General features: G+C 46.1%; 1 protein-coding gene across 2 annotated transcripts; it reads right to left on the reverse strand.

Annotated features, from left to right (window-relative positions):
* Window positions 1-5835: 5835 nt before the first annotated feature.
* Window positions 5836-11901, reverse strand: LOC134483021 (uncharacterized). Of its 2 annotated transcripts, none has more exons than XM_063277697.1 (2): window positions 11105-11901; window positions 5836-11008 (listed from the first exon to the last, which is right to left on the reverse strand). In XM_063277697.1, exon 2 carries the CDS (start codon window positions 7964-7966, stop codon window positions 6674-6676), a length of 1293 nt encoding a protein of 430 aa, XP_063133767.1. In that variant the 5' UTR covers window positions 7967-11008; window positions 11105-11901; the 3' UTR covers window positions 5836-6673. The 2 variants fall into 2 exon arrangements, with proteins under 2 accessions (XP_063133767.1, XP_063133768.1); XM_063277698.1 differs by having other exon boundaries at window positions 5836-8217; window positions 9056-11901.
* Window positions 11902-12192: the final 291 nt, after the last annotated feature.

A 12192-nucleotide genomic window follows, 5' to 3' on the forward strand; every position in this document is an offset into this window, starting at 1 on the left:
GTTTCTATTCCTACACAAGCATCATGACCAAGAAGCAAGTTGGGGAGGAAAGGGTTTATTCAGCTTACACTTCCATATTTCTGTTCATCACCAAAGGAAGTCAGGACTGGAACTCACACAGGGCAGGAAGCAGGAGCTGATGCAGAAGCCATGGAGGGATGTTACTTACTGGTTTGCTTCACCTGGCTTGCTCAGCTTACTCTCTTATAGAACCCAAGACTACCAGCCCAGGGACGGCACCACCCACCATGGACCCTTCAACACTTGATCACTAATTGAAAAAATGCTGGATCTCATGGAGGGATTTCCTCAAAGGAGGCTCCTTTCTCTGCGATAACTCCAGCTTATGCCAAGTTGACACACAAAACCAGCTACTACATAGACTTTGTCTCAAAAAAAAAAAAAAAAAAAAGAAAAAGAAAAAAATGTCATGAGGAACTAAAAGTCCTAGCCAGGCATGGTGACAAAAAAAAAAAAAAAAAAAAAAAAAGAAGGTAGTAAGAACTTTCTAAAAGCCTAACACAGGAAGTATTTAAATATAAAATGTTTATGCAAATAACAGTATTATATATAGACATCAGAAGTCATTATGCTCAAGACCAGTAACATAGAAAATGTATTCAGTATAAATCTGGATAAAATATGTATTAATTATAAAGTCTAAAGATGTATTCAGTGATAAAGAACTGACTTTATTACATGTGCAAGGTCATGGGTCCAGTCACCATCACCACAGAAATTAGTAAACTATTCATGTAGACATATATGTGATTCTTTCTGCATGCATATGTGCATATATAGAGAGAAGAATGAGAAAAAAATTTACAACAGGACTCCCAAGTCATTTTATTTTCTAATTTCTATTTTGTGAGTTTATAAACCAGCTACTTAAATTTTCTGATTGGTTTGTTTGTTTGTTTGTTTGTTTGTTTTTTAAAGATGTATTTATTTATTATACTTATATGAGTACACTGTAGCTGTTTTCAGACACATCAGAAGAGGGCACTGAATCCCATTACAGATGGTTGTGAGTCACCAGGTGGTCAGTGGGAATTGAACTCAGGACCTCTGGAAGAGCAGTCAGTGCTCTTAGCCATCTCTCCAGACCTGTTTGTTTGTTTTTATGACAGTAACATGGGTGACAGCCTACTGATTACTTCTTATTAACCTTACTGAGATCATGAACAGCTTCCCCCATCAGTATCTGGAGATTGCCACCAGCACAGTCACTAATAAAAACTCCAGGCTGGGCTGCTGCCCGGTGGAGAGCAGAGTTTATGCTGCCATGAGGAAATAAGGCATAAGGAAAGTCTATTCATCAATAATCCTAGACTACAAGGTTCCTTCCCAGCAGATCAATGGAGAGCCAGGTGGAGTGGGGCCTGCGTGTTATTCCAACCTGCAGTTGGAAGATTGAAAGTTCCAGCTTATCTTGGACTGCATAAAAAACATTCAAGACCAAGGCTAGGTAGATGGCTTAGTCATTAAAATGAATACAAATTGTTTTTTGATTGAATGGGTTGGGTTAGGTAATCTGACGGTTAGAACAATGCCTAGAATTAGCAGCTGCCTCAGTTAGCATAGCAGTGATGGTAGGGAGCTCCCCTCACAGTCATGGGCATTTGTCCCTAACCTACAGCAAGTGTGTTCTCTGTGAAGGAGCTCTCCTGGGTGTTCCTTCAGTCTCTGTTTTAATCTTTGCCTCTCTCTTCCCTGCCAAGGGTATTCTTGTTCCCCTTTTAAAGAAGGAGTGAAGCATTCACATTTTGATCATCTGTCTTGAGTTTCACTTGTTCTAGGCATCTAGGGTAATTCAAGCATTTGGGCTAATAGCCACTTATCAATGAGTGCATACCATGTGTGTTTTTCTGTGATTGGGTTACCTCACTTAGGATGATATTTTCCAGTTCCATCCATTTGCCTATGAATTTCATAAAGGCATTGTTTTTGATAGCTGAGTAATATTCCATTGTGTAGATGTACCACATTTTCTGTATCCATTCCTCTGTTGAAGGACATCTGGGTTCTTCCCAGCTTCTGGCTATTATAAATAAGGCTGCAATGAACATAGTGGAGCACGTGTCTTTTTTATATGTTGGGGCATCTTTTGGGTATATGCCCAAGAGAGGTATAGCTGGATCCTCAGGCAGTTCAATGTCCAATTTTCTGAGGAACCTCCAGACTGATTTCCAGAATGGTTGTACCATTCTGCAACCCCACCAACAATGGAGGAGTGTTCCTCTTTCTCCACATCCTCTCCAGCATCTGCTGTCACCTGAGTTTTTGATCTTAGCCATTCTCACTGGTGTGAGGTGAAATGTCAGGGTTGCCAAACCTAACTTATTAACCTAAGACTTAAGCATTTTTTTAAGTCTCATACTATCTAAATGTGTTAGCTTTTAGAAATAGTTTAAATAACATGCATTAATGATACATAACAATGGGTTTCATCAAGATGTTTTCATATATATATGATGTATTTAATAATTTTGAGATCGGGTCTCTCTGCGTAGCTCTAGTTGTTCTAGAACTTGCTTTATAAGCCAGGCTGGCTTTAAACTCATAGAGATCCTTTTGCCTCTTTCTCCAGAGTCTGCACCACCACACTCTGCTGTGTGTTAATCAGCGTTTAATCTTCTTGTGACTATTACCTCTCTTGTCCGCTTCCCACTCCTGTTGATCCCCTTCCTCTTCCCAACTGGCCTGTCCTCTACTTTCACATCTTTGTTTTCCCTTCCTTTTTAGAAGACCAAGTAAAGAGCACACAGGTGCATACATAAGGTCTTATTTACAGATGCACATGTACCCTACACCACGGAAAAGAATGCCCCTCCTCTGGCAACCACTAACTGTCAATAGATTCTCAGGAAATGGTGAGGTCTCAGGAGCCCTTCCCCTTACACAATGGTCCGATCTTGTGCAGATACTCAAGGATGCTGTTGTGGGCTATTATCAGAGAAGACTGCTCAGACTTGGGGTTTAAGTCACAGAAAGTCTTTATAGCTGGCCAGCGATACACTGGGTGTTCAGGGTCCCAGCGTAACCCCGAGCCTTTCTCAGGGTTAGACTGTAACCATGAAGATCGTGTTCTGAGCTGACATATTTTAGAACAGTTGGACAGAAACAGAACTACAGAATCCTAAAGGCAAGGTTAGTACATTTAGAGACATTCCCAGAGCTATGGACCTGACGGATTGGATCCTTGGTTTCGTTTTGGAAAGTGGCACTGTCCTGTCTGCATGCTGAGTGTTATGGCCTGAGTGGCACTTTCATCGTGGAGTGAGTTGTCTCCCCACCCCTGTGATGATAATTCTTCACTGTCCCACGCGCAACCTCTCGCCGGCAAGAAACACGCGGGGACATAGAAATCCTTGCTGCGACCAAACTTTTATTTTAATCTTAAGGAGAAGCCTCGGCGCGCCAACATGGTGCGCTTATATACACCCTAGCGCGGCGCATCCACACCTGATTGGTTGCTTACCCATGATCTCATAAGGCACGCCCCGGAGTGGGCAAAGACCTGGCACGAAGGCACTCTTGCACATGCGCACACAGATAACTTCCTGAAAGGGAGTCGGCTGGCGCGGCGAAGGCTAGCGCCATCTTGTAATGGTGGAGGCTATCCTGGCCTTCCACGTGGGGCGCAGTGGAAGCCAGCGCCATCTAGTGGTGGCGAATGTTATTGCGGCCCTCTACACTTCACTATAACTCTTGAGGAGATTTTGAATCTCAGCAAATATTCTCTGTCTCATTAAACTTCACCAATAAAATTTAAATAACCATTAATAACTTTTATGATAGCTACTTAGTGAGATGTTTCTCAAATGATTTTGTTTTTGTCAAGGTTATAACATTTATTAGTTAAACAACTTGAACAAGAGTCTACTTTCCCCAGTTTTTACTTATTTATTTATTCATTCATTTATTTATTTAATTTTGAGACAGGATTTCTCTTTATAGCCTTGGCTGTCCTAGAACTTATTTTGTAGACCAGGCTGACCTTGAACTTAGAGATCCACCTGCCTCTGCCTCCAGAATGCTGGGATTAAAGGCATATCCCACCATACCAGGCTTTTAAAAGTTTTTTTTTTTCTGTTTTTGGTTTTCTATTTGTTTGTTTGATGTTTATTTGCTTATATCAAGATGGAGGCATGATTTTTTTTTTTTTTTTTTTTTTTTGGAGACAAGATCTCTCGTGTAGCTCAGGCTGACCTTGAATTGCCTATGGCCAAGAATGATCTTGAACACCTGACCCTCCGGCCTCTAACCTTCTGAGTATTATAATTACAAGTATGTGCTAATGTAGCTGGTTTCTGCAGAGGTGGGGTTGGGCTTCCTGCATGCTAGACACTCCACCAGCTGAGCCACATTCCCGACTCATGACTATTCATTTTATCTCATAGCTTAAAATTAACTGCTTAATGTTTTTTACCCTATTGCATAAACACACACACACACACACACACCTTTTGAAATACTGTGCAGTGTACACCAGGCTACCCTTGAGCTTCTTAGCCTCTCTTTTTCCAAGAGTACATGTATACACCATCATCCCAGACCTCTAAGTCCCTTTGACATGACCCAAGATCCCCTCTTCAGTCCCCCTTTCTTTCTAGTACTACGAGATAGTTCAAATTCATCTGGCACTTTTCTTGCCCATGCCCCAGTGTCAGGTTAATAAATGTCCTCTGGTTGTTCGTATTGGGGAAGAGCTAAGTAGAACACTTCTGAACTCTACAGTCAGGAGGGGCTGTCCTCTATTTTAAGCACCTCTCTAAAAAGAACATGTGGAGAAAGTTGCCAGAAAGTAAGTTATTTAGAAAAATAAAAGTGAAGTTTTGTGGAACCATTTTTGAACGACTGACTCAAACTTGGTTGTGGTCTCTTCAGCTAACTTCTGGACTCCTTGTTTTTACAGCTCCACATATAACAAGAAACATGGTTTCTCCCAAAGATCAAACGATTTCTTCTACTGTTTCACCAAAATAACATTATCTGATAAGTCTAAAGGGTGATAGCATAAGCCTATAAGCTGGTTCTTCTCTTTCCTTTTCTTACCTTTTCTTTTCTTCTGTTTTCTTTTCCATATGAGAAAGAAGTCAGTGCTTTTTTTAAAAAAAATTGTTTTTAAAGATTTATTTCTTATATTTATATATACTGTGTACACTGTAGCTGTCTTCAGACACACCAGAAGAGGGCATTAGGTCTCATTACAGATGGTTGTGAGCCACCATGTGGTTGCTGGGATTTGAACTCAGGACCTCTGGAAGAGCAGTCAGCGCTCTTAACCACTGAGCCATCTCTCCAGCACGAAGTCAGTGCTTTTTAAAGACACTCTGTTTTACTTGAAAGCTACATTGAGTGTTAAGTAGAATGATCTGAATACTCAAAGGATTGGAAAAAACAGTTCTCCTATAGCAATTCATTCATTCATCCTTGCTTGCTTGCTTGGTTTCTTTGGCTACTCTTTTTTAGTTTTATTTCTTTTATTTTATGAATGTTTTCCATACATGTATGGATGAATGGATACCACATTCATGCTTGGTGCTCAGAAGAGGGCATTGGATGTACCAGAACTGAAGTCACCAATGGTTGTGAACCACCATGTGGGAGCTGGGAATTGAACCCAGGTCCTCTGCAAGAGCAAGAAAGGCTATTAACCACTGAGTCACCTCACCAACCCCCAAAGCTATTTCTTTAAGAAATTATTTTCAACATCTGGGAAATTCCAAAGGGCTAGCTCCATCTCTTGTCTGACTGAAAAGCTCTCAGGGAGAACTTTCCCTCAGGATGGAGACCCTCCAACTCCAAAGACCAGACCGAGACACCACAGGATGCAATCAGCAAGAGGATTTGGTTTATTGTCGGGATACACAGGCACAGGCACCTGCGGGCGCTTCAGTCACTCGGGGGACTGGCGCGCCCCACGGAACCAAGGATGGGCTTTTATAGGATTTTGGGGAGCAGAAGCAAGCATACAGAAGCAGATGCATGGTTACAGGGATATAATTGGTGGATTCTAATATGGCAAGGGTTTAGCCCGGGGGCAAGTTTCCTAGCTACCTTCCTGAAACATAACGGCTGACTCGGCCCCCCAAGGGTTCAGCCCGGGGGCAAGTTTCTTAGCTACCTTCTTGGAACATAACGACTGACTCGGCCCCCCACCAGGGTGTGGGACCTCTCCTGGGGCTTTTTTTCATTGTCAGGTGCTCAACCGAAGTCGTCCTGTTGCCAGGCCTTCAACCAAACATATCTTGCTTGGCAGCCGCTGTGTACTCAGTGTTCTAACCTTTCCCTGAACCAGTCATCTTAAGTACAGCCTTGCAAAATGGCGTTACTGCTGTTAAGCTGGGGTCTTTCATTCCCCCATTTTTTTTTTTTTTTTGCTAACTTTGAATGAAATCTTTCACTCGACTTGGTCAAGAAATTTCTGTCTGGTGGGGGCTTATTCCCTCACTGACTCTAGGCCACAAAAGGGCTAGGAGGAGCCACGTAGGAGTTTTAACTTTAAGGGGTTTGGAGTGCGCTGAACTCTCCATGTCTGGGGTGTAGTGTTGTTATTAGTCAATTCCTCAGACCGGACTGCCTTGACGTGTGGTGTGTGGATCTAAGCCGAGACTCCGTCTACCTTTAGGGCGGTCGGGGTAGTCAGGAGGACGGTGTAGGGTCCTTTTCACCGTGGCTCGAGATTCTTGGTCTGGTGTCTGTGCACCCACACGGTGTCTCCAATCTGGAACGGGTGTGGCACCACCGGATGCTCAAGCTTGTCCTGGTAAGCAGTGGCCAAAGGTCTCCAGACATCTCTCTGCACAATCTGTAGGGCCTGTAAATGGGCCCTCAGAGAAGGGCTGTCAGCAAAATCAGCAATGTTTGAATCAAAGAAATGGACAAATGGGGGTGGTGTTCCATATATTATTTCAAAAGGAGTTAGACCATGGGGGCCCGGGGTATTCCGGGCCCGATATAGAACTAGGGGAAGGAGGGCCACCCAATCCTTTGAGCCAGTTGCAAGCGTAAGTTTGGATAAAGTCTCCTTAATTGTTCTATTCATGCGTTCTACCTGACCTGAACTCTGGGGTCTATAGGCACAATGTAATTTCCAATCAATCCCCAGCAATTTGGCCACCAACTGACTTACTTGGGAGACGAAAGCGGGCCCGTTGTCCGACCCCAACGCTTGAGGCATGTCATACCTGGGAAAGATTTCCTCGAGGAGCTTCTTGGTGACCATTTTTGTAGTCTCGTGCTTTGTGGGGAAGGCTTCGACCCATCTTGAGAAGGTGTCTACAAACACTAGGAGATACTTGTATCCATATATACCTGGTTTAATTTCAGTAAAATCAATTTCCCAATGGATGTCGGGACGGTGTCCCCTAGGACGAACTCCTTGTCCAATCCTGGTCCTTCCCGGGTTAACCTGAGCGCACGCTTTGTAACTCTCAGTCACCTTTTGTATCGCTTTGTCCCAATTCAAAAAAAAACACAGATTTATCTCTTCTCGATCTAGTAAGGTTTTTATCTTCTTATGTAAAAAGGAGATCAATTCAAAAGTCCTTTGTAGACCCACTGTTTTAGTTGAGGGTGGTAGATGGCCCCCATTTTTTTCTAGGAGCTCTATGTCCTCATGGGCATAAACCCAACTAGTTTGTCCCACTGGTGGGGGCGTGGGTTGGTCTGGGCTATTTAAGGGCAAGATTTGTTTGTTCATGGCCGCTTCTCGCGCCGTGGCATCGGCCAGCCGGTTTCCTCGTGCCTCTGGGTTGTGTCCTTTCTGGTGTCCTGGACAATGTATAATACTCAGTCTTTTGGGCAAGAATAGGGCTTCTAAGAGGGCCAGAATTTTAGCCATAGCTTTACCCTCAGATGTGAGCAGCCCCCGCCTCCGGTAGATCTCCCCGTGGATGTGTGCCGTGGCAAAGGCATAACGGCTGTCTGTATATATATTTAGCCTCTTACCTTTTGCCATCTTGAGCGCCTGAGTCAAGGCGATGAGTTCAGCCCGTTGTGCGGAGGTACCAGCAGGCAGGGCTTTCGCCCAAATCACTTTGTCCTCCGTAGTGACCGCAGCTCCAGCCTTTTGTTCTCCCTCTGCCAAGAAGCTGCTGCCATCTGTGTACCATGTGTGGTCAGCATTCTGAAGAGGCTGGTCCGATAGGTCCGGCCTGGTTCTATGTACTTCTGCGAGGATTTGTAGTCAGTCATGCTGTTCTGTCTCCTCTGGTAGAGGAAGCAAGGTGGCAGGATTGAGGGCGACTACGGGCCCAAACTGAACCCGTTCTGCATCCAGTAACAAGGCTTGGTAGTGGGTCATGTGGGAATTAGAGAGCCAGCGGTCTGGGGGCTGTTTTACCAAGGCCTCCACTGCGTGGGGTGTTAGGATGGTGAGTGGCTGTCCCAAAGTCAATTTTCCAGCATCCTTGATCAGGACAACAATAGCAGCCACCATCCTTAGGCACGGTGGCCAGCCGGAGGCCACAGGGTCCAATTTCTTAGACAGGTAGGCCACAGGGCGTTTCCAGGGTCCCAACCTTTGTGTTAGGACCCCTTTAGCATACCCCTGTTTCTCATCGATGAACAGTTACTGAGCAAATTGTAAGGGTTTGGAACAGTCGGATGAATATCTTCTATCCTCTTGTTGACCTTTCTCAAGTCTTGTACTGGCCTATAATCTCCAGTGCCGGGTTTCTTAACAGGCAGAAGAGGCGTATTCTAAGGCGACCGGCAGGGGACTAGGATGCCTTGATCCAGAAGCCTCATAATGTGAGGCCTTATACCTTGATAAGCTTCATGTGACAGGGGGTATTGTTTTATGGAGACTGGAGTTGTAATTAAGGGGGGCTGTTGGAGCGCCAACCCCATCCCACCAGTCTCTGTCCAAGCCAGTGTCCTGTCCCGGTTCATAGGGTTAGAACTTGAAGGGGAGTTCCGTGGGGGCCAGTTATTTGGGCCCCTCCTTCCTCAAAATGAATTTGTGCTTTTAGTTTGGTGAGCAGGTCACGGCCCAGCAGAGGGTACAGGCAGTCTGGAACATGTAAGAAGGAATGGGTCACCTTACCAGTAGCCAGCTGAACCCGGCGGTCCGTAGTCCATCGGTATTGTTTCTCACCAGTAGCTCTTTGTACCCAGGCTGTCTGGTCGCTGAGTTGTCCTGAAGCTTGAGTGAGGACTGAATGTTGGGCTCCTGTGTCTACCAGGAAAGTAACCGGCTGCCCCCCAACTTTAAGCGTTACCCTGGGCTCAGGGGGGGGCTCCTGGCCCTGACCTCCCTAATCTTTATCTAGAGCCAAGAGGGAGGTTTGTGGTCGAGGCTTTCGGGGTCCGCCAGGCTTCTTGGGGCACTCTCTGGCCCAGTGTCCTTTTTCTTTGTAATAGGCACATTGATCTTTATCTAGCTTCAGCCCCTTTCAAGCTCCCCCCCATCTCCCTTCCTTTTTTGGCCCTGAACTACGGCGGCCAAGATTCGACTCAATTCTCTCTCTTATTAAAAATCTTTTTAGCTTCTTTAAGTAAATTCTGTAATGTATAGCCCTGCAAATTTTCTAACCTCTGTAACTTAGTCCTGATATCTGGAGCAGCCTGCCAGATGAAGGACATAGAGACACTCGTCATTTGTCTTGGGTCATCTGGGTCATAGGGAGTGTACATACGGTAGGCCTCCTTAAGTCTCTCTAGAAAGGCGGAGGGAGTTTCCCCTGCTTCCTGTAATACCTGTTTTACCTGAGCCAAATTAGTAGGGCGTCGTATAGCCCCTCGGAGACCCGCTAGAAGCAACTGGTGATAAAGGCGTAGGTGTCCCTTACCTTCAGCTGTATTAAAATCCCAGTTTGGTCCTCAGGCAGCTGGGTGGGACGCCCATCATCTCCCAGAACATGCTTTCTGGCCTCTAGGAACACTCCTTGTTTTTTTTTTCTGAGGTTAAGAGGGCCTGTAAGAGCTGTTGGCAGTCATCCCAAGTAGGCTGGTGGGTAAGTAAAACAGATTCTATTAGGTCGGTGAGTGCCACCGGATCTTTGGAGAAAGAAGGGTTGTGTTGTTTCCAATTGTAAATGTCAGCTGCTGAAAACGGCGAGTATTGGGTCTGGCCACCGGTTCCCTGTCTAAGTGGGAAAGCCTGGGAGGTTGAATCTGGCATCACCTCGCGCTTATTGCGCAATCTCCCTGCGACAGGGGAGAAACCCTTATCAGACTGTGGCCCGGCAACTGATCTGGCCGGCGGCTCTGCCTCCTCCGTTTCAGCCGGGCCTGTCAGAGAGAAGATCTATGAGAGGGGAGTTTGGGTCTGCCGGGAGGACAGGTTTCTTAGAAGGCTCTGATTTCACAAAGGTAGAGAGAGGAAGACGTGGCCGGTGGACCGGGCGGGGCCGAGGGGACAGGCTGGGGGTTGAGGGGAGGCCAATTCGGGTCCACGAAGGGTTCCGCCCAGGGGGAGGGTTTTAAGGCGAGACTCTCTCAAGTGATAATATAAGAAACCTGGTCAGGATGTCCGTGGACGACCCGATCTTTAACCTGTAAAATAATGATCTTATTAAATGTGCCATTCACTGGCCATCCCGCTCCGAAAGTGGGCCACTCGGATGTGCAGAGAGTCTGCCATTTTCCTTTTTTTTAACCTCGACGGACTGGTTGTGTGTCCGGTCGTGGACGTCTTTCTAATGATCAAGAGTGAGACTTAGGGGCGTTGTTAGGGACTGTCCCATGTTAGTTCTAAGGAAGATTAGAACACAGAGAAAACAAACAACACCAACAGTCAAACAAACAACAGACAGGCGTGCTGCACGGCTTTGGTACCAAACTGAAAGCAAAAAGTCAGATGGAGGTGGCAAAGGTCCGGGGCCCTCTGAAAGCCAAAAATACAGACAGAGGTGCCGTTAGTCCGGATCTTTCTCCTCTCCCAGATTGGGCCCCGAAAAGTCGGGCCCCTAACACCCTTGGAACGTCTTCCAGGGCTGCGGGGCAAGAAGTCCGAGCTCGTCAGCTCCTTCTTCGTCCCGCCCAAATTCCAAACAACCTGGCTGAGCGCTCACAGAACAGACCTGGCTGAGCGCTCACAGAACAGACCCGGCTGAGCGCTCACAGAACCTGGCTGAGCGCTCACAGAACAGACCTGGCTGAGCGCTCACAGAACAGACCTGGCTGAGCGCTCACAGAACAGACCTGGCTGAGCGCTCACAGAACAGACAGAATAAGGCAGAACGAGACAAAATCAGACAGACAGACAGACGCCGGCCGGCTTACCTCCCAGTGGGTGGTCGGTGGTCCCTGGGTGGAGGATCTCCTTTCCTGGCCAACGCACCAAATGAAAAGCTCTCAGGGAGAACTTTCCCTCAGGATGGAGACCCTCCAACTCCAAAGACCAGACCGAGACACCACAGGATGCAATCAGCAAGAGGATTTGGTTTATTGTCGGGATACACAGGCACAGGCACCTGCGGGCGCTTCAGTCACTCGGGGGACTGGCGCGCCCCACGGAACCAAGGATGGGCTTTTATAGGATTTTGGGGAGCAGAAGCAAGCATACAGAAGCAGATGCATGGTTACAGGGATATAATTGGTGGATTCTAATATGGCAAGGGTTTAGCCCGGGGGCAAGTTTCCTAGCTACCTTCCTGAAACATAACGGCTGACTCGGCCCCCCAAGGGTTCAGCCCGGGGGCAAGTTTCTTAGCTACCTTCTTGGAACATAACGACTGACTCGGCCCCCCACCAGGGTGTGGGACCTCTTCTGGGGCTTTTTTTCATTGTCAGGTGCTCAACCGAAGTCGTCCTGTTGCCAGGCCTTCAACCAAACATATCTTGCTTGGCAGCCGCTGTGTACTCAGTGTTCTAACCTTTCCCTGAACCAGTCATCTTAAGTACAGCCTTGCAAAATGGCGTTACTGCTGTTAAGCTGGGGTCTTTCATGACTACTAGAGAAATAAAATATTTCAGACTCGGTAAGGAAAATGAGAAGCCAATATAGCATGTTGCTATAGGTTATAGGCATCAGACTCTGCAAAGAACTACTTCGCAGCAGCAAAAACTTACAGCTCTTTTCAATATCCATTTTCTTCTCTCTAAATCAGCAGAGTCCTCTCATTTCAACTGGGTACACAGCCACCAGAGTAGAGATATACTTTCCAAGTTTCATTAAACATAGATGCAACAATGTGGCCAAGTTATGGTCAGTAGTTATAAATAAAAATGATATAATTC

The sequence above is a fragment of the Rattus norvegicus genome, chromosome 18 (genome assembly GCF_036323735.1).
Source record: "Rattus norvegicus strain BN/NHsdMcwi chromosome 18, GRCr8, whole genome shotgun sequence".
NCBI classification, from domain to species: domain Eukaryota; kingdom Metazoa; phylum Chordata; class Mammalia; order Rodentia; family Muridae; genus Rattus; species Rattus norvegicus.

What these genes read in the sequence shown, in the direction of transcription:
- LOC134483021 (XM_063277697.1), bottom strand. Translation starts at nt 7,966, where the DNA reads ATGGCAAAAGGTAAGAGGCTAAATATATATACAGACAGCCGTTATGCC.